Source organism: Otolemur garnettii, unplaced genomic scaffold (genome assembly GCF_000181295.1).
Source record: "Otolemur garnettii isolate 467f Iridium unplaced genomic scaffold, OtoGar3 scaffold00066, whole genome shotgun sequence".
NCBI lineage: Eukaryota > Metazoa > Chordata > Mammalia > Primates > Galagidae > Otolemur > Otolemur garnettii.
The window spans coordinates 9,301,099-9,320,412 of NW_003852461.1; the positions used below are offsets into that span (position 1 = coordinate 9,301,099).

Here is a 19,314-nt window from a genome sequence, read left to right on the forward strand (position 1 = left end):
TCCTTGCTGTGTCCTGTGCTGGTGGAGGGGTGGTGGGAATGTCAAGGTGAGGGCTCTCTCCCTGTGCTGCAGACAGGAGCCTCCTTGCTGTGTCCCGTGCTAGTCAGGGGTGGGATGGGGGTGGGAGTGTCAAGTTCTCTGGCGTCTCTTCTAACAACATCACTGATTCTGTCACGTGGTCTCTCCCCTCATGACCTCCCAGAGGCCCCATCTCCAGGTAATATCACATGGAGTCAGCACTTCAACATATGAAGTTGGGGAGAGACGATTCAGTCCACAGTACCCCAAATGCATGCAAAATATATTTAGTATGTTCCAATAGATCCAAAGGTTTTAATTTGTTCCAGCATCAATTCTAAAGTCCAAAGTCTCAACTAAATATCATCTAAATCAGATATAGGTGAGACATAAGGTATAATCCATCTCAGGGCAAAATCCTGTCTAACCAAGAACCTATGAAAACTCTGTGTGCCCAGTACAGCCATGGGACATGCATCTAATAGACACTCCCATTCCAAAGAAGGAAGCGATGACAGGTCCCAAGCAAGTCCAAAACCAAGCACAGGGTTAATCAGCTCTAAGATTCAAATAATATTCTCTTATTTTTATGGGTTTTAAATAAATTTTATTGGCTATGTCTAAGGTGTACAGCATGATGCTCTGGGAAGCACGTGCACAGGGAGATGCTTCTACAGCGAAACCCACCATCTCAGCTGCCCCATTCGCTGCTGTTACTGTGTCAAGAGCAGGTAAAATCTACTCATAGCAAAACAATCAAATGCAGTATGATTTTATTAACTACAGTCCTCGTGTTGAGATAAAACAGTATTTTTATTTCTGTGTCTGGTTTGTTTAACCTAGTATGACGTCCTCTAGGCTCCATACTCATGCTCTGGCAAATGGAAGGATCTTCTTTTTAAAAGTGGAGCATACTCCATACACATACACACACACACACACTCTCTCTCACATGCGTCTATCGTTTTATATAGTGACACTTTGGTTGCTTCCATTTCTTGCTATTGCAGACAACGCTGCACTGAACGTGAGGATTCATGTGACAGTGACTTCCCATGGCAGTGACTTCATCTCCTCTGGGTATGTGCAGAGGGACCGCTGGGTCACAGGGTAGCTCTGTTCGTACTTTCTTTAGGAACCTCCGTTCTGCTCTCCGTATCTGCTGAGCCAATTTACATTCCTTTCCACGTATCCAAGGGTCCCTTTTTCTTTCACCTTCACCGAGAGTTTTTATCTCTTTTTGATAACAGCTATTCTAAAGGATTTGAGGTAATACTGGAGCTTTTGAAGTACATTCTATAATGATTAAAGGTGTTGAACACCTTTCTCTGGCTTTTTTTTTTTTTTGGACACAGTTTCACTTTGTCACCCTTGGTAGAGTGCTGTGGCATCACAGCTCACAGCAACCTCAAACTCTTAGGATCAAGAGATTCGCTTGCCTCAGCCTCCCAAGTAGCTGGGACTACAGGCACCCGCTACAATATCCAACTATTTTTAGAGATGGTGTCTTGCTCTTGCTCAGGCTGGTCTTGGACTCCTGAGCTCAAGCGATCCACCTGTTTCAAACTCCAGAGTGCTAGATTACAGGCATGAGCCACTGCACCTGGCCTACCGGTTAGCCATTTTAATGTTTTCTTTGGAGAAATGTCTATTCAGGTCCTTTGCCCATTTTTTAATGAGGTTATTTGTTTTTCTACTATTGAGTTGTTCGAGTTCTTTATAAAGTATGGATAGGAACCCATAAACCCATAGGTAATATGGTTTGTCAATACATTTTCCCAATTTGTGTGTTGCTATTCCATTCTATGCTCTCTAAAGGAGGAAGTTTGATGATGACAGAGCTACGCTCTCTTTGTCTGATGCTCTGCCCTTGAGACCACTAGGAGGGCAGCTTCACTACACTGCCCCAGCTTGAGGGGTGGTTCACCCCTGGGCTCTGCCAACTAATTCTACCCCAGGGCTTCTGGTAGAGTTCACTGGCCTGCTAAACCAAAATCCTGATGATCCCTGAATCACCTTCAGAGTCACTTTCTGCTCTTGAAAAACAGCACCTGTTGGCAGCAGAACAGCCCCACGTGCTGTCCTGTTGAACCCAAGAGCTCCCCACCTCCCTCCACTCCATCCCATCTCCCCCCTTCAGTTCAAACTGGTAATGCTTCTGCTTGTATGTTGTCTTTATCAAGTGATAGTTCAGAAACACCCTTAGTATTCTCTTTAGAACATGCTTTCCCAATTTTTGAAAAATGGATAAGCTGAGAATTTTGTACATCTTCAAGTTCTGGTTCCTCTAGGCTTAACAACATCTTCAATTCATCTCTCTCTTTTCATACTTTACTGTAACTAGTCAGGAGGATTCAAGATGCTTCTTCAATACATTGCTTAGAAAGCTCTTCAGCCAAATATCCGATTTCACAGCTTGCAAGTTCTACTTTCTACAAAACATTAGAACACAGGTTCAGCCAGGTCCTTGTCACTGTGTAACAAGGATCACTTTTCCTCTATTCTCCAAGAAAATGTTCCTTATTTCTATCTGAGACTCAATAGAACTCCTGTTTATGTCCATATTTCTAGCATGTACCTTAAAATTCTTCTAGCCTTTACCCATTCCTTAGTTCTAAAGCCATTCCCACATTTTCAGTTACTTGTTACAACAGCACCCCACTTCTAAGAACCAAAGTCTGTATTTGTCACTATCAGACTACCATAATATAATATCATAGATTAAGTGGCTTAAACAATAGAAATTTATTTTCCTATGGTTCTTGAGACTGGAAATCCAAAGTCAAGGAGCCAGCAGGTGCGGGTTCCGGGGAGGGCTGACTCCTTGGGTTGCAGACGGCAGGCCTGCGCTGTGGGTGAGGGGCAGACGGCCTGTGGCTCGCTGTGGGTGAGGGGCAGACGGCCTGCGGCTCGCTGTGGGTGAGGGGCAGACGGCCTGCGGCTCGCTGTGGGTGAGGGGAGGGAGGAGAACGCGGCGGGCAGACGAGGAGCTGCAGAGAGTGTCTCACACAAGCTGTCTGGGTCTCTCCTTCAAAGCCACTATTCCCATCATCAGACCACGTTTCCACAGCCCTGTCTACCTAACTACCTCTGCTTTGTCCCTGAAGTTAGGAAATACACTGCCAGGAAGGGACTGCTTTCTTAAAGTTCTTTTGATATTGGACTTCCCTGGGGCTACAAGAGAGCCAGTCAAAGAAATCATGAAAGAGATTGTAGATGTGGCAAAAAAGTGTGTGTGGGGGGGAGAAATAAGATAAAGCTCTTGGAGAGGTTCAGGAGCTAACACACCACACCAGAGAAATTAACAGAAGGCACCTTGATGGAGATGAGCGTTTTGGAACCAGCTTGGAGGAAGATTACGCAGGGGTCCTCAAAGTTTTTAAACAGGGGGCCAGTTCACTGTCCCTCAGACTGCTAGAGGGCCGGACTGTAGTTTAAAAGGACAGGTAGTGGCTAAGCAGGACAGGCGGCAGCTGCAAAAACACCCAGCTGGCCGGATAAAAGTCCTGGGCGGGCTACATGTGGCCCACGGGCCGTAGTTTGAGGACTCCTGCTAGAGGAATGAGAGCAGGAAAACAAACTGACACTAGACGGTCTCGGTTCCAACTCCTCAAGAGGGTTCTGACGTCTTTTATGGCCCTTCCATAAGGGCACTGAAACTAAAGCACCAACCCTCTTCTTCCTCCTCCTGGGCCTGCTCAAGTGAAGACAGGTATCAAACCTTCCTGATGATCCTCGACCACTGAAAAAACTGTAAATATTTTCTCTTCCTTGTGCCACACCTTTTGGGGGCAAGACAAAATTGTAAGAGGGACTTGACCTAACAAATGCAATCAGTGCAACTTGGTTTCTTGTACTCTCAATGAATCCCCAACAATAAAATTTTAAAAAAATTTTTTTCTCTTCCTTATCATTTTCTATTCTCTAACTTACTTTACTGTAAGAATACAGTATATAATACATATAACACAAAACATATATGTTAAATGACTCTTTACGTTATAGGTAAGTTCCAGTCAGTAGGATATTAGTAGGTAAGTTTGGAGGGGATCAAAAGTTGACCATGGATTTTCAACTGCATGGGGGTAGTAGGTGCCTTTAACTCCTGTGTTGTTCAAGGGTCAACTGTACACAAAAGTTTTAGCTCCTAATCAGGTGGTTCATTTCACATATCAACCAGCTACATGTCTACGGTCAAACTCAAATTATCTGCAAATTGTTTATGAGTAAATATAGCCTTGTAGCTAGAAAAAAAAACTATCAGCATTCTTTCAGAAAGCTAACCTTGCATTTACAAATCAATTAAGTAAAAATAAAAAAATCTGTAACTTCCACAATGTATATTTCTTTTAAAACATTTCCTTTGAAATATAATGTTATGTCTGACATAGTTCCTTGGCTTTTTTTTTTTAACAAAGTCACATAAAGCCATCGCTAAAAAGATGTGTCCCTGGAAAGCTGAAAGGAAGATGCATGGGGTGGGGAGTCGTATTTCTTCCCTGCTGTCTTTACCCTCTGCTTTAATAAAGGTTTACCAAATGCCTAGGATTGTTCTAAATACATCTAGATATAGCAATGAGTAAGACAGACAAAGTCCCTACCCTCTTGGTGCTTACACTCTATGGAGAATTAATAGATTAAACGAAGTGAAGAAGCAGGCCTTGTGATGGAGCCCTGTAGGCGGGAGAAGCACCCTGGGCCCAAGAATGCACTCTGCCTGTTTTAGAGACAGGTACTGTGTGACGAGTACAGAGTGCGTGACAGAGAATGGAGAGAAATAAGGTCCAAACAATGGCCATGAATTGGTTTTTTTGAAAAAATAAAAACAAGGCGGTGCCTATGGCTTAGTTGGTAAGGCGCCGGCCCCATATACCAAAGGTGGCAGGTTTGAACCCATCCTCGGCCAAACCACAACAAAAAAATAGCCAGGCGTTGTGGCCGGCACCTGTAGTCCCAGCTACTCGGGAGGCTGAGGCAAGAGAATCACCTAAGCCCAGGAGTTGGAGGTTGCTGTGAGCTGTGTGATGCCACGGCACTCTACCAAGGGCAATAAAGTGAGACTCTGTCTCTTAAAAAAGAAAAAGAATATAGATTTATTTGTGAATACTTCTGTGGTTGAGTCTAGAAAGTATTCACAGACTTATTTCAGATCAACATTTATAAATAGTTACAGTCAGAATCAGTAAGCAACACTGGTAATTATCATGTACTCGTTCTCTCAAGAGGTCCTTTGGTTTAAAAATAGTGGTTGTTGATTCTTGGTGGAAATTTTTCCAAACTTTTATGCATGTTGGCCTGGGGAAAGATTTAATGAAGAAGATTTCAGTGGCAATCGCAATAACAATAAAAATAAAGAGGACGTAATGAACCAAAAAGCTTCTGCACAACTAAGAGACACAACAATTAAAGCAAATAGACGACCTTCAGAATGGGAAAAGATATTTGCATGTTATGAATCTGACAAAGAGTTGATAACTAGAATCTACAGAAAACTCAAATTAATCAACAAAAAAGAGCCAAGAATCCCGTCTATCACTGGGCAAGAGGCATGAACAGAACCTTCTCTGAGGAAGACAGATGAGTGGCTGAAGAACGCATGAAAAAATGCTCATCATCCCTTATCATTAGAAAAAGACAAGTCAGAACCACCCTGCGATATCATCTAACCCCGGAGAGAACAGCCCACATGGCAAAATCCCCAAGCTGCAGCTGCTGGTGCAGATGTGGAGAGAAGGGGACACTCTCACAGTGTTGGTGGGACTGCAGACTCATACAGCCTCTTTGGAAAGAAGTGTGGAGAATCCTCAAAGAACCCAAACTAGACGTTCCAGTTGATCCACCCAGATGAAAAAATATCATTTTATCATAGACATTTGCATTAGACCATTTATCACAGCTCAGTTTACAACTGCCAAGATGTGGAATCAAACTAAATGCCCATCAACCCAGGAATGGATCAATAAACTGTGGTATGTGTTTACCGTGAAATATAATTCTCCAAATTGATCTTTTCTTTGAGTTTACATTTCACATATTATTTTGGTTTTAAAATGAATACATATGTTTAAGACATTTGGATGAAAGCTTCTAAGTTTTACATACAGGAATTTTAATCGTCATGGAAGAATAACTTTTACTCCATTATCTACACACTTACAGATAGAACAGGGAGGTTTACTTGGGTAAAAACGTCTTATAATGAAAAACCCAATTTGCTCAATCTGGAGAATTTCAACATGGGAAATACTGACCTCAGGAGATAGCACAGAGTAAGCCTGGGGGGGTTTCTCCAGGGACACCGGGAGGCAAAACTGGCCCGTCTTCAATCGTCCATTCTGAAGCATCGGTATCCACTTAGAAACAAAAAGAAAACAATTTTAATATAAGTATGTTATAACAATAATTACTTGGAAAGCCTGTTTTAAGAGCTTGACATAAGCCAAATTCAAATCATCACCAAACCTGGAGAGATTTAATTATGTAACTCGTAATACTAAGCCTTCCTAATTCCTCCAGAGAGAGGTTTCTCTGATAGTATTTTACAAAGGAGGACATTCCTAAAATATCATTATTACTAACCCTGTGATATTTAAATCTATAGGGGGTCCTTATTACATACGGGAAAGTTGAGCTTAGAGAATGGCCACAAACTGAATCAATTTTAAATCAATTTTAAAACAGTCACAATGTAAACAGGAAAGAAAGATTGGTTAGCTACGAGTGCTAAAAACAAAACCAAAAAATAAGAATGTAAATTTTTTCTTATCGTTGGCAAAATTCACATCATAAACTGCAAGAGACAAAAATGATGACTCAAATGTTGATTTTTCTCTTTTCGGGGAAAGCGTGATTTTTCTGACAACACTGTGTGATAGCACATCAGGACAGCCTTGATCTTAGGTTTACCTTTGCAATTCACTCATAATTTTTGAAAAATATTCAAGGTTTAAGTTTCTTTTTTTTTTTCTTTTTGAGACAGAGCCTCAAGTTGTTCCCCTGGGTAGAGTGCCATGGCATCACAGCTCACAGCAACCTCCAACTCCTGGGCTCAAGTGAGTCTCCTGCCTCCGCCTCCCAAGTAGCTGGGACCACAGGTGCCCACCACAACACCCGGCTATTTCTTTTTTTTTTTTTTGGTTGTAGCCATCATTGTTATTTGACGGGCCGGGCTGGATTCGAACCCACCAGCTCAGGTGTATGTGGCTGGCACCTTAGCTGCTTGAGCCACAGGCGCCGAGCCCAAGTTTCTTTTTTAAGGGTCTCCTTTACCCATTCGTTCAAATCATTCTCTTCTGACCAAACTTTGTAACTATTATATTTATAAATACTATTGAGTAAACAATCAGGACAAACACCTAAGTGTTTATATGCATTAATTAATTAATCAATCTTATCAGTTAACTGCACTAATGAGCATTTTTTACTATGATGATTCTCCCTAGCCAATGCAACTTCATAACTGCAGGGAATCAGAGAATATCCTAATAATAAGAAACATCAACTATATGTTAAATATTTAATTACTTTTGATATCAAAGCGCTAAACATTTAACAGAAAAGACTTACTGTATATCCAACTGGGGTTTCCAGAGGAGTATTTTGTTTTTGTTGACAACTAACATGATAAAAAGTAAAAAGCAAGTGATGGTGGTCAGTTAGAGTAGCAGGGAGTTTAACCTTGATCTCTTCGTGAAAATCAGGAGACCTTCATATAAAAAAGGAAAAAACAGAGTCAGTAATGTGTTCAAAATAAACGGTAAGTGCATTGGTTTATTTGAATAATTTAAGAATTAATTGTGCTTAACTTTTCCTCCAGTCTAAATTTTTTTTTTTTTTTACTCCCAATCCCTAAATAATTAAATCCTATTTTCAAATGAGGGAGCTGCTACGATTTCTGCAGTTTCTCATTCCATTTTTATGAATGGGCTGAGTAATCCTACGATTTGAAAATTCATTAATAATCACCACTTTGATTCTAAAGATCTAAAATCTTCATTAGATTGGGAACTGTGTAAAAGAGGACACGAGATTAGGGCTTTCTATTTTAATGGGCCAATTTCGACACCAATTACATAGAGAAAATAGTGAGTTTTGTAAGTGTATATCATAGAATGGTACCATAGAAAAACAATTTTTATGTTTCATTTTAAAATTAATTTGCATCATCCTTTTGTAGAAAAGGAAAAAGGTATCTCTTAAAGCTTAATGTCGAGTTGGGCTTTTTATGAACTGTCTTATATCAATCATCTCATTGTTAAAGAAATAAAAAATGTTACCAAACTATGGCTAGTACTGATTGACTGCTTAAAAAAAAAAAAATAAAGAAGAAGAAGAAGAGAAAAGAAAGGAAGATAAGATCAGGGAATGCCCACAAATTGCATTAGTCCCCCCCATTTAGAAGCATTCCCAGAAGATACTAGAATATAACAAATCATGGATTTGATGAAACCAAGAGCACTTCCTTCTCAACACTCGTTGAGGGGCATTTTTATTGAAAAATACGGCTGTTATTCATGATATAGACTTATCACACCCATCTTCCATATTCAGTTAGTACCTCTCAGGATTATATTCAACAAAACTGCAAGCAAACCCTATGGCCCAACTATTTTAAAGTGAAGGTTATCCCACCAACTATGGTTTTTTTCTTACACGCTAACAGGTCAAATATCCTTCTATCTCCAGCGCGTCTCGATAATACTAACAGGTGTAGATTTGACCACAGAAAATAATAAGTTGGACTAGACTTTTAATAACACCAACAAGAAAGACAGCTAATGCTAGTCTCCTGAGAACTCAATGACCTTGGTGAGACAACCAAAAGGGCGCCGAGCAGCTCCTGACTGGTGCCACCGATCACCACTGGAGTCTGAGAAAGTTTAATTTACCAGCAATGCCCAGCAGAACCATCATTTTAATTCCACTAATGCTGACAGCAACAAAAATAAAGACCTAGCCAAAGCTGTTATGATTTTAGAAGCTCCAATCTTCTTTATCAACGTGTTTCTTGGTATTGAGTGTTTCAGTTCATTTCAGTCCTGAAATCACATTATGTGAAGGATTTTGTGAAAAATTAAATATCTAAGAGAGTCATGGACTCAAAGAGTAGATTTAACTGCCCACCTTCAGGCTAAATATTGTGTTACTTTTGTGGTAACTTTAAGATGAATATGAAAAATTACTTTTATTAAGTATAGTAAGAATATCAGTAAGACACACACATATATGCTATAAAACAAGGTTGGCAAACACTGGCCACAGGCCAAATCCAGTTCATTGCCTAATTTTGTACAGCCTGAAAATTAAAATGGTTTTTACATTTTTAAATGGTTGGGAGAAAAAAAAATCAAAAGAATAAAAATACTTCAGTGTGAAAATTTTATGGGATTCAAATTTCAATGTCTATGAATGAAGTTTTATTGGAACACAGCCACACCTGATTCTCGCAGCTTTACTCTCCATCACAGCTGCTTTGCAGTACAAGGCAGAGTTGACTGAAAGAGAGACCATATCTGAAGGCCTGGAATACAAACCACCCAGTCCTCTGCAGAAGTGTTTGCCAACCCTGGTCTTAGAGCATATACAGGTAAGAGCTTTAAGAAAGGAGCTGAACAGATTACTTCAAGTTTGAGATCAGGGAATTATGATTTAGGAGGTGACATCTGGCACTGGCCTTAAAATGAGCAGAAGTTCAATAAACAGAGGGAACAGATATTATAATTTTTTAAAAAATCCATCAAGAATGGCTCAGAAATAGGAAAGCATGGGATATGTTTGATAATAAGGCAGAAAGAAAATGGATATTTAAAAGCTGATTGGGTAATGAGGTAACAAGAGCAAGAAGGCAAAGATGTCTTAAATTCTGAGCCAGAGTAACGGAAATATGGTGGCCCTATCAATAAAAATGAAGAGTCGGACAGCGACAGGGTCCGGGAAAGAGTCCAGGAGAGCTACCTGGAAACTGAGAAGGCAGCGGGGCACCCGAGTGAACATATTCAATAGGCCCCTGAAAATAAAATCTGTATGTCAGAGAGAAGGTTATGATTGAAAATAAAGAGCTGAGAACAATCGGCACAAACAGGAAAGAAGCAGACTCTTCACGGATGATGAACCTGGGCGTTACACGTGAGATTATTCAGGAGAACAAGGCACTCGAGCCTCGGTGGAGTGGCTACATGCACGGGAAAGAGGACAATTACTACACAAAAGGAGTGTTCAAGGGTAGAAGAACCAAGAAGAACCAAGACAGGGTCACAGGACAAAGGTAAGACAGAAGGACGGTTTCATGAGGGCAAGGAAAATACACACCATACATCAGCTTTGAGAAAAAGACTTTCGTATTTTTTCTTTAAGCCTGGGAAACTTAAACTTCTTCCTGAGAATCAGAGATGGGGGCAATGAAGGGGGAGACTGATGAGGCAAAAGAAGGGTAACTAATTCATATTCTGGAGAGGCTGGACAGGACGGCGTGAGAGCAGAGGTGAGAGCATTTACCCTGAGCAGGGACTGAGCCGTTACTCCCTTCAAAACAGAAGGATTGGCATTTCAGTAAGGAGATCCTGAGGTGAGGAGCGGAGAGGTCTCAAGTTGGAGGGTCTTAATAAATTTAATGAAAGGAACGCTGAGAGTAAATTACACAGAAAAGAAGTAGGAGCTGGTGCTAAGGGAGAGGGAAGATTTTAAAAAACGATGATGGTAATAAGAGACCAGTGGGGCCAACGAGAAGATAAAACTAATTCCTGCAGCCCCATCGTGTGGTACGATAGCATCGATTTGTAAAAGTCCTGATTGTGATCATTTTCTGGTTTTCTCCAACAGCGTTCAATAAACCCTGACAAAGGAAGCAGAAATGAAAGGTTATGCAAAGTCGGCAATTTCTCAAGGAAGTAAAATGGAAAGCCACTAAATCCAAAGATTACTAGGTGCTGAGAACACCCTTCATTTGACTACGAGATTTGAGCTTAGTAAAGAATTCAGGAAAACTACAAAGTACCAGGGAAAATAATTGGGAAAGACCAGAGGACCAGAGGCCACAATGATAATCAATCACAATATAATAAATACGAGAGATTCAGAGAATTTGACAGAAAAGACATTTTGTGTACAAAGTCTTCTATCTGAGATGTCTGCGGAGAACGGCTGTGTGTCTACAGACTGGGAATCGTAACTCTGATGTCAGCTCGAACCTGGCACGTTCGGTGCAGCAGAGTATCTGGTACACACGCTAAGGTGAGCGCTAACAGTGCTGCTGAGAAGTGAGTAACTTTGAAAGAAATATTGGAATTCAGTACCTGTTGTGATATACTACGGCTGTGTACGCTTCCTTTGAAAATTCTGAACAGCTAGATTTACCAAAGATTACCTGAAACAAATAACAGCATGTTGAAACTTTGTTGTAATAAATGCTGGATGTTTCATATCTATGTAAGAATTTGTCTGATTTAATAACTATTTGAGAAAAATGGGCAACATCGGCCCAATGAAGAACAATGTGCCTGAGGACGCTCATTTAAAAGTTCAATTGCTTAACTATAAACCCCAGGGGCGGACCCGTCTGACATTCAAACATTCGAAAACTTTTATCACCTGTATTTATATCTATGGGTAGTCAGGTACATTTCTCTCCTTTTTCTTAAAGAAGGTGAAGAATTAATTTTAAAACTGGAAACAGCATCTCATTTGGAATTTACCGAAGGAACATGACCCTACAGTAGTGCCATGATCACCTACACAGACCACTGGCTTTTCCACCAGGTCAGCAGAGTCACCCTGAAAGTCAAATATAAATTATTTATAAATTATAGTAAAAATCCTATTTTAGGCCAAGGTATGGATCCCTCTGCTTCTAGGACTACTTGCAAGCTATTGTACAATGGAGGAGGCGCTCCATTCTTAAATTCTTACATAATGTGTGGTTTTTCTTTTTTTTTTTTTAAATCCACCACATTAAAAAAAACAACAACATAATACTAGTTTTGGAAAAAATTAACAAGTAAAATAATTCAGCCTTGTATATCCGCCCTTTTAGTTCTAACAGTCACATGATGGCTAATTAGGACTGCTGATTAAATAAATGGTTTAATGATGTCAAGGTCATAGTTCTAACTCCTCTGTGAGATAGTTAGATTTGTAGTATTATTTAACCACAAATTAAACTCTTGAGTCATCTAGCTTTCTTTATGTCTGCGTGAATACGGACGTGGACATGTCCACATTTCCATCAACACGATTGGTAAAACAGCCCAGTGTTTCTTCCTTTATAAACGGATTAATTGGCATAGTCCTTAACTCAAAGGACAGATTAGCAGATATTCCTGTTTCTTTTTCCAACACTTCAATCGGTTCTTTTATTTTAAACATATGTAAAGTGTAATAACTATGACTCTCCTATGTAGATAGTATTTCATCAAATTGCTAACACCTTACTTAGTATGTTTCCATAAAATGTAGTTCTAGGCCCAGAATTACGAAGTTTACAATTTTTTCATGCCCATGTAATATGATCAAAAAATTATCTTACAATCCGTTTAAATAGTCCTTATTTTTAAAACCTAAGCAAACACAGTATGCCCATATTTATACACTCTTTCAAAACAGACACATAAACATAAAAACATATATTTCTAACCAAAACACAAGCGAAGGAAATACAGTACTTTCACTGCAGGGGAAATGACTCCCCTGAGAAGCCACCACTTTTCATAAAATAATCTGTTTATTTTCACAACGTGAAGGATACCAAGTGGAAAGTGTTCCCTTTTTGACCATTTAACATGTACTTTTAATCCTTCAGCAACATGCAACCATGATGGACCAAGCACTGTGACAGGCATTGAGATAGAGGTACGAGTAAGACACAGTCCTTGTCCTCAAGGAGCTCGCAGTCTAATGGGCAAGATGAAGAAATAAACACACAGCCAGAAAGCAGTAAGGCTCCTGGAAGGAGAGATGTTATGGCAGCACCAAAAAGGGAGCAGCCTAACTGCCCACAGAGGCTGGTCACACCTGGGGCTCTGCAGAGGTGGCCACATAGACGCTAAGCTAAGACAGAGTTTGATAGGGCTGGGGGCAGTGGCTCCCGTCTCTAATCCCAGCACTCTGGGAGGCTGAGGCGGGTGGATGGCCTGAGCTCACAGGTTAGAGACCAGTCTGAAAAAGATCTCTAATAAACAGCCGGGCATTATGGTGGGCGCCTGTAGCCCCAGCTACTTGGGAGGCTGAGGCAAGAGAATCACTTAAGCCCAAGAGTGTGAGGTTGCTGTGAGCTGTGACGCCACGGCACTCTACCCAGGGTGACAAAGTGAGACTCTGTCTCAAAAAAAAAAGAAAGAGTTTGTTAGGCTAACAATAAAAACAGATTTTACCAATGTTACATTTGTCATAAGCTCAAACTCATGTGGGAATTCACCTACAGGCTGACAAAGCATTAATTTCAGAACCTGGTACCTTTTCATCAATTCCGATTGTACACTCATCCCTTGAGCAGAACTGAAAAACCAGTAAAAAGCAAAAAATGGCAATTCCAGACTTCAAAAATAAACTCTACACTCTTTCCACAAATATTTGTTCGACACACTTTACATATAAGGGTCTATAACAGATGCCGTGGAGAATACAAAGATGAATAATTTGTGTTCACTGTTGTCAAGATTCACAAATGTTGATGAAACTCAGGCAACAGGGGAAAAGAAAATAGATCTTTCCTAATAGGTGGGAAATTAGAAGAATTTGAGTAAAAGATGGACGCAGAAGAATAAAATAAGCCTGCTAACAAGGCACCTATTCTTAGCTCATTTCATGGCACTAGGGTTCTCAAAGGTTGAACATTTTCAGTGATAGTTTGCATGTTACCAACTTCAGTTGAGCCAAAAATCTATTGTCATGGAAATTGCATTTATTAGCATTCCACGAATCCTAAATGACAATCTGGTCAGTCAAGGGTCTCTCCAGTCTGGCCTCAATCTAGTCTTTCTGACTTGCTTTCCATTGCTGTGGCTCACTGAAACCAGGGTTCATGGACGTTCCCATATGGAACTGCTGTCCTTCCCCACTTTCTAGACCCCCTACCGCCAACACTGTGACAGCTTTGGTTTCAGCACAAAAGCCTTCTTCTGGGTGATGCCTGCTTGTCACCTTGTGGAGTCACTCCCTTCTGCCTCTCAATATCTATTCCTTTGATCCTCGTACCAATCTTTTAATAACTAGCACGCCTGTGGTTCTCAACATTGGCTGTAAAATGTAATCCCTTGGTGAAATCTAAAACTACGGATACATGGCTCTGATCCCCGGAGATAATGATTTACTTCAAACACGATTCAGCCTGGGCACTGACATTTTTAAAAGCTTCCTGGATGGTGGCCGGGCGCGGTGGATCACAGCTATAATCCTAGCACTCTGGGAGACCAAGGCAGGAGGATCGCTTGAGCTTAGAAATTCGAGACCAGCCTGAGCAAGAGTGAGACCCCATTTCTACTAAAAATAGAAAAAATAGCCAGGTGTTATGATGGGTGCCTGTAGTTCCAGTTACTTGGGAGGCTGAGGCAAGAGGGTCTCTCAAGCCCAAGAGTTTGAGGTCACTGTGAGGTGTAACACCAAAGCACTCACCTCAGGGCATAGAGTGAGACTCTGACTCAAAAATTAATTAATAATTTATTTATGATATTTATTAATAAATTATAATATTAATTAATTCATTAAAATTAAAAGCTTCCCAGATGACTCTAATGTGCTGCCAAGATTGCACATGAACCCAGAGCCTCTCATCCAACACGGGACCAGCCACACTTCCTGAAATCCCTTGGGGAACATTTTCAAACTGCAGTACAAGCTCCTATAACCCCCGTCAACTCCACCTCCTGTACCTGACCTTACATTCTAAAGGGGTTGAGGAGAATCAGAATCACAGATGCTAAAAGTAAGAGAAAAGATATCTTTACTTTGATAGAGTTCCTAAGTGATACCGAACTGACCCTGTTTTGAAGGCCACTGTTTTAGATTTATATGTATTTGGTTTATATCATCTAGATTAAGTAAGTCTTATTCATCTTTGTATCTCTGGGAGTGTCTAGCATATACCAAGCCCTCAATAAATAAGTTAAACTTTAAGTAAGCTCACTACCATCTATACAGGAAACAATGCAGTTAGAAATTTCGTTTAAAAAATTTCCAATTTGGAGCTGCCAACCAAGCGATACCCAAATAAATAAGCACGTGAGTAGTTAAGTCCATTTGAACCATACGTGAAGAACGGGAGTAGTAAGGAACACTGCTTACCGGCATGGCATTGCTGGGATCCTCTCCATACATAAACTGGACCTTCACTGTTATGTTTCGGGCAGAACCCTGGCGATTGGCAAAATTAAGACTCTGAGGGTAAATGTAGAGAAGATTTCTGTGAAAGCAACAGTATAAATGATAGTAAATACATATTTAAAAATGCAATGTATCACTCACTAAATATAAATATTTCTACACAAAAGAAACAGCAACGTATTACTCACTAAATATCACAAAAGAAATGAATGCTGAATTATCAATATTTGTAGCCCCTTGCTAAGTATTTTCACATTAAGTGTTGTTCTTTATCCTTAGAGCAATTATTCAAATACGCAGCAATCAAATATAGCCAAATTTCACAGATGAATTGAGACCCACAAAAGTTAAACAATTTTCACGTCCAACCAAGTAGGTGACAAGGCTGAAATCAGAGACCTAACTGCTCCATGAGCTCATCTCTCCTCTGCAACAGGCTTCTGGGAAATAAAGGGGTCTGGCCTGAAATACTGTTAAGAACTTGATACACTTCTGATATCATCTTAGTTCCTCCAAGCAGATATAAATAGGACAGCATTCACAAACGGGACTTTTGTTTAAATGTGATCACAGATTTAAGAGGTGCAATTCTCATGGAGTTGTTCGAAAACACCCAGAATCAGGTACAGCAGTTCCCATGGGACACTCATGTTCTACTCTGCATTTATTTGGCTTTTGCCCAGTTTACGACCTTTCCCCTTCTGCAAACTTTTGATGGTCTCTGCTGCCAACACAGAGAAGAGAAATAATTCAAGAAAATACATCAATAAAAGTGCTGAGTAAAAAAATGGGGGCTACTTTACCTGAAAACTAGTGCTGGAAGCTGAGGAACGAGACTTCAGGTCAAGGAAGCCCAGCCATTCAAATGCTGGGCAATGAGGCAGACCTAAATTTCCTAGTGGTCGCCCGGCAATACAGAAATTTTAAATGAACACACACTTTGCCTCAACAAACTCACTTGGGAGAAAACTGCACATGTGCAAATGGTTCTGTTCAAAACTAATTTATTACAACAATTTTTATAACAGAAAATAATTAGGAGTAATTATAAAGAAACATAATGCTCACCAGCACTGGTTTGGTTAATTAAATTAAGATCTATTAATAAGAAGTCTGTCCTCAAACTGACAAGCACAGTACTGTTTACTGATGTGGCACGTTGAGAGGGGCCTGGGGGAAGCAGGTTCCAAACTTGGATCTAGAGCAGCATTGTCCTATTTCTAGAAAACTCTGTTGGGGGAAGGGGCGAGGAAGAGAGAAAGAAGGAACAGAATTGTATTCTGAAAAATAATAACGATAGCTCGAGTTTCTTTCGTCATCAATAGCAATGGCTTTAGTTTTTCTATACTTCTCTATTGTGCTTTAATTTTTGCAGTGAAAATATATGATCGTTACAATTAGAAAAACTAACAAAGTAATTTTTATGGTGGAGTGTCTTCGACAATAAACATACACTCTATAAATACAGAAATGGTTAGAGTCAGTTGTACTCAAAAAAATTCCAAAAGTAAAAAAGGCAAATATGGAAAGGTTCTGATTGGTCAGTTTGCTGATCAAAAGAACGTCAGGCCAAGGATGACCGTGACTGACTAACCACTGACGTCATCAGATATGACTTGGGCGGGAAACGTTTACCTATTTTCAGCAAATGTCAGGCATTGTGTGGGGCACCAGGGAGCCAAAGGAAGATTAATATGCCATCCCTGTTCTTGAGAAACGCAGTCTAGTGAGGCAGGGATGCCTACAAAAAGACCACTTCAAAAGAGGCTGTGAGGAAAAGAATTAGGGGTGTCCAATCTTTTCCATTTCCTCTGCTATGCAAAAAAAAAAAAGATCCACACATACTTTTCATAATATTCAACACCACAGGTAAGTACAAAAAGTCTTCACAAAATCAACACAGGGTCTGAGTCTGCAGGTTGGACCCCAGAGAGGCGCTCACCCGTCTGGGGGAAAGATTCCCCATCTTTTCTATCCTTGCAATTTATTTGTTGAAGAAAGCAGACTGTTTTGTGTACGTTTCTCCAGAGACTAGATTTCACTAATTGTAAAGACTGGTAGGGTCATTTAAGACGTTCCTCTGCATTTCTGTGAACTGAGAGTTGGACCTAGAGCCTTGGTCATACTTAGGTTTAAATTTTCTCAGCAAGAACACCTCATAAGGGATACTGTGTTCTTTTCTCAGGACGGCAATGTCTGGCTGTGTCTTTCTGTGCAGTTAGTAGCCGATGATGGTCAATGCCTAAATCCTAAGTCTCATGGGTCGTGCTTTATTATTTAACAGCGGGAACAACCCTATGGAACGCGTCTTCCCTCACCAACCACATGCTCTGCCACTCAGCCACTATGTGAGAGGCAGGAGGGAACATTTAATTCTTCTCTGTTATTGCCAGTTTTCAAAATAATAAATCGGTATACTATAATCCTTTGAGACAGATGAACTAAATCGTTTTTTGAGCATCATTTATAAACTCATGGAAGAAACATATTTGACAGATTTCAATGCACTGGCGTTATCATCCCTGTGGATAATCAAACTGTCCCATCTCTGGAAAATTAAACAAGCAATTCAAAGTGGCTTTTGAGTCTCTTCTGTGACTGAAGAGGATGTTCCAGCCTCTTCTTATAAATTTTCTCCCCCCGAACTGTAATCAGTCATTTTTCCAAGGAGCTGTGATCCTTTTAAGAAATGTTTTTTCAAACTGCAATTAAGCATCACTATGGCTTAGTCACTGTTTCTGGCCCATTTAAGTAGAAAGAGTTACAGGAAAAATCCTTTTAATATAAAAAATATATATGTTATCAGTACAAGTGCAGGACCATGAGGCTTTTACTTAGTATCTATACCATTTTGCACGCTAAGAATCATTCTCAAGGACATCAACTGTGGAAGAAACAGGATTCTATCATTTACTTATGTACAGTCTGTGTTACTCCAAGAATGGCGCTTAGGGAACTCTGGGACTCCATAGTCAGACAAAGGAGGATGAGCCTGCAGGGAAGACAGACGAGGACCCCAGAGAAGCTGGGGGGAAATCAGGAGAACACAACACAGAGAAGCCAATGGGAGAAAATAGAAGAAGAATACAACAGCTGAGTCTGCAATGCTTCTCCAAGAGCCAAAGGAGAGAAAAGAACTGAAGAATGTCAATGGGTTTAGCAACACGAGGGTCACCGATAATCCTGGGCTGAAAAAAGTTTATTAAAGTTTAATCAAATTGAAATTCTTAAAAATGTTGCTGTGAAGGATAAAAAAGATAATGTAAATTAGAGACAGAATATGGGGATTTTGAAAGTCTTTTAAAACAGGAACAGTTTGAGCTTGATTAGATCCTAATGAAAAGCATCCAGTCAACAGAGTCTGCAGAACAAGAATGTCACATTCCTGAGATGGTGGGAGAGACCAAAGCCCAAAGCACAGGGTAAGTACTGGTCCTGATACGCTAAAACTCCTCAGTGAAGGCCAGGTGTGGTGGCTCACACCTGTCATCCTAGCACTCTGGGAGGACGAGGTGGGTGGACCGCCTGAGTCAGAGTGAGACCTCATCTCTAAAAAAACATGTATGCCATGGAATATTACGCAGCCTTAAAGAAAGATGGAGACTTTACCTCTGACATGTTTACAGGGATGGAGCTGGAACATATCCTTCTTAGCAAAGTATCTCAAGAATGGAAGAAAAAGTATCCAATGTACTTAGTCTTACTATGAAACCAATTTATAGTTTTCTTATGAAAGCTATAACCTGATTATAGCCCAAGAAGGAGGAGAAAGGGGAGAGGGAGGGGAGGGGGGGAGGATGGAGGGAGGGAGGGTGACTGGTGGGACCACACCTACGGCGCATCTTACAAGGGTACTTGTGAAATTACTAGGTGTAGAATATAAAGGTCTTAACACAATAACTAAGAAAATGCCATGAAGGCTATGTTAACCAGTTTGATGAAAATATTTCAAATTGTATATAAAACCAGCACATTGTATCCCAT

At 40.3% G+C, this 19,314-nt stretch overlaps 1 protein-coding gene across 1 annotated transcript in view; it reads right to left on the minus strand.

Annotated features, from left to right (window-relative positions):
* The window catches only part of DOCK7 (dedicator of cytokinesis 7), a 227,951-nt gene that overhangs the window by 130,711 nt on the left and 77,926 nt on the right, over positions 1–19,314 (minus strand). Inside the window, exons 12-15 of the mRNA XM_023515104.1 lie at positions 15,292–15,409; positions 11,310–11,380; positions 7,585–7,723; positions 6,270–6,371 (exon numbers count right to left, since the gene is read on the minus strand). Coding sequence (XP_023370872.1) covers positions 6,270–6,371; positions 7,585–7,723; positions 11,310–11,380; positions 15,292–15,409 — 430 coding nt within the window. The remainder of the gene's footprint in view (positions 1–6,269; positions 6,372–7,584; positions 7,724–11,309; positions 11,381–15,291; positions 15,410–19,314) is intronic.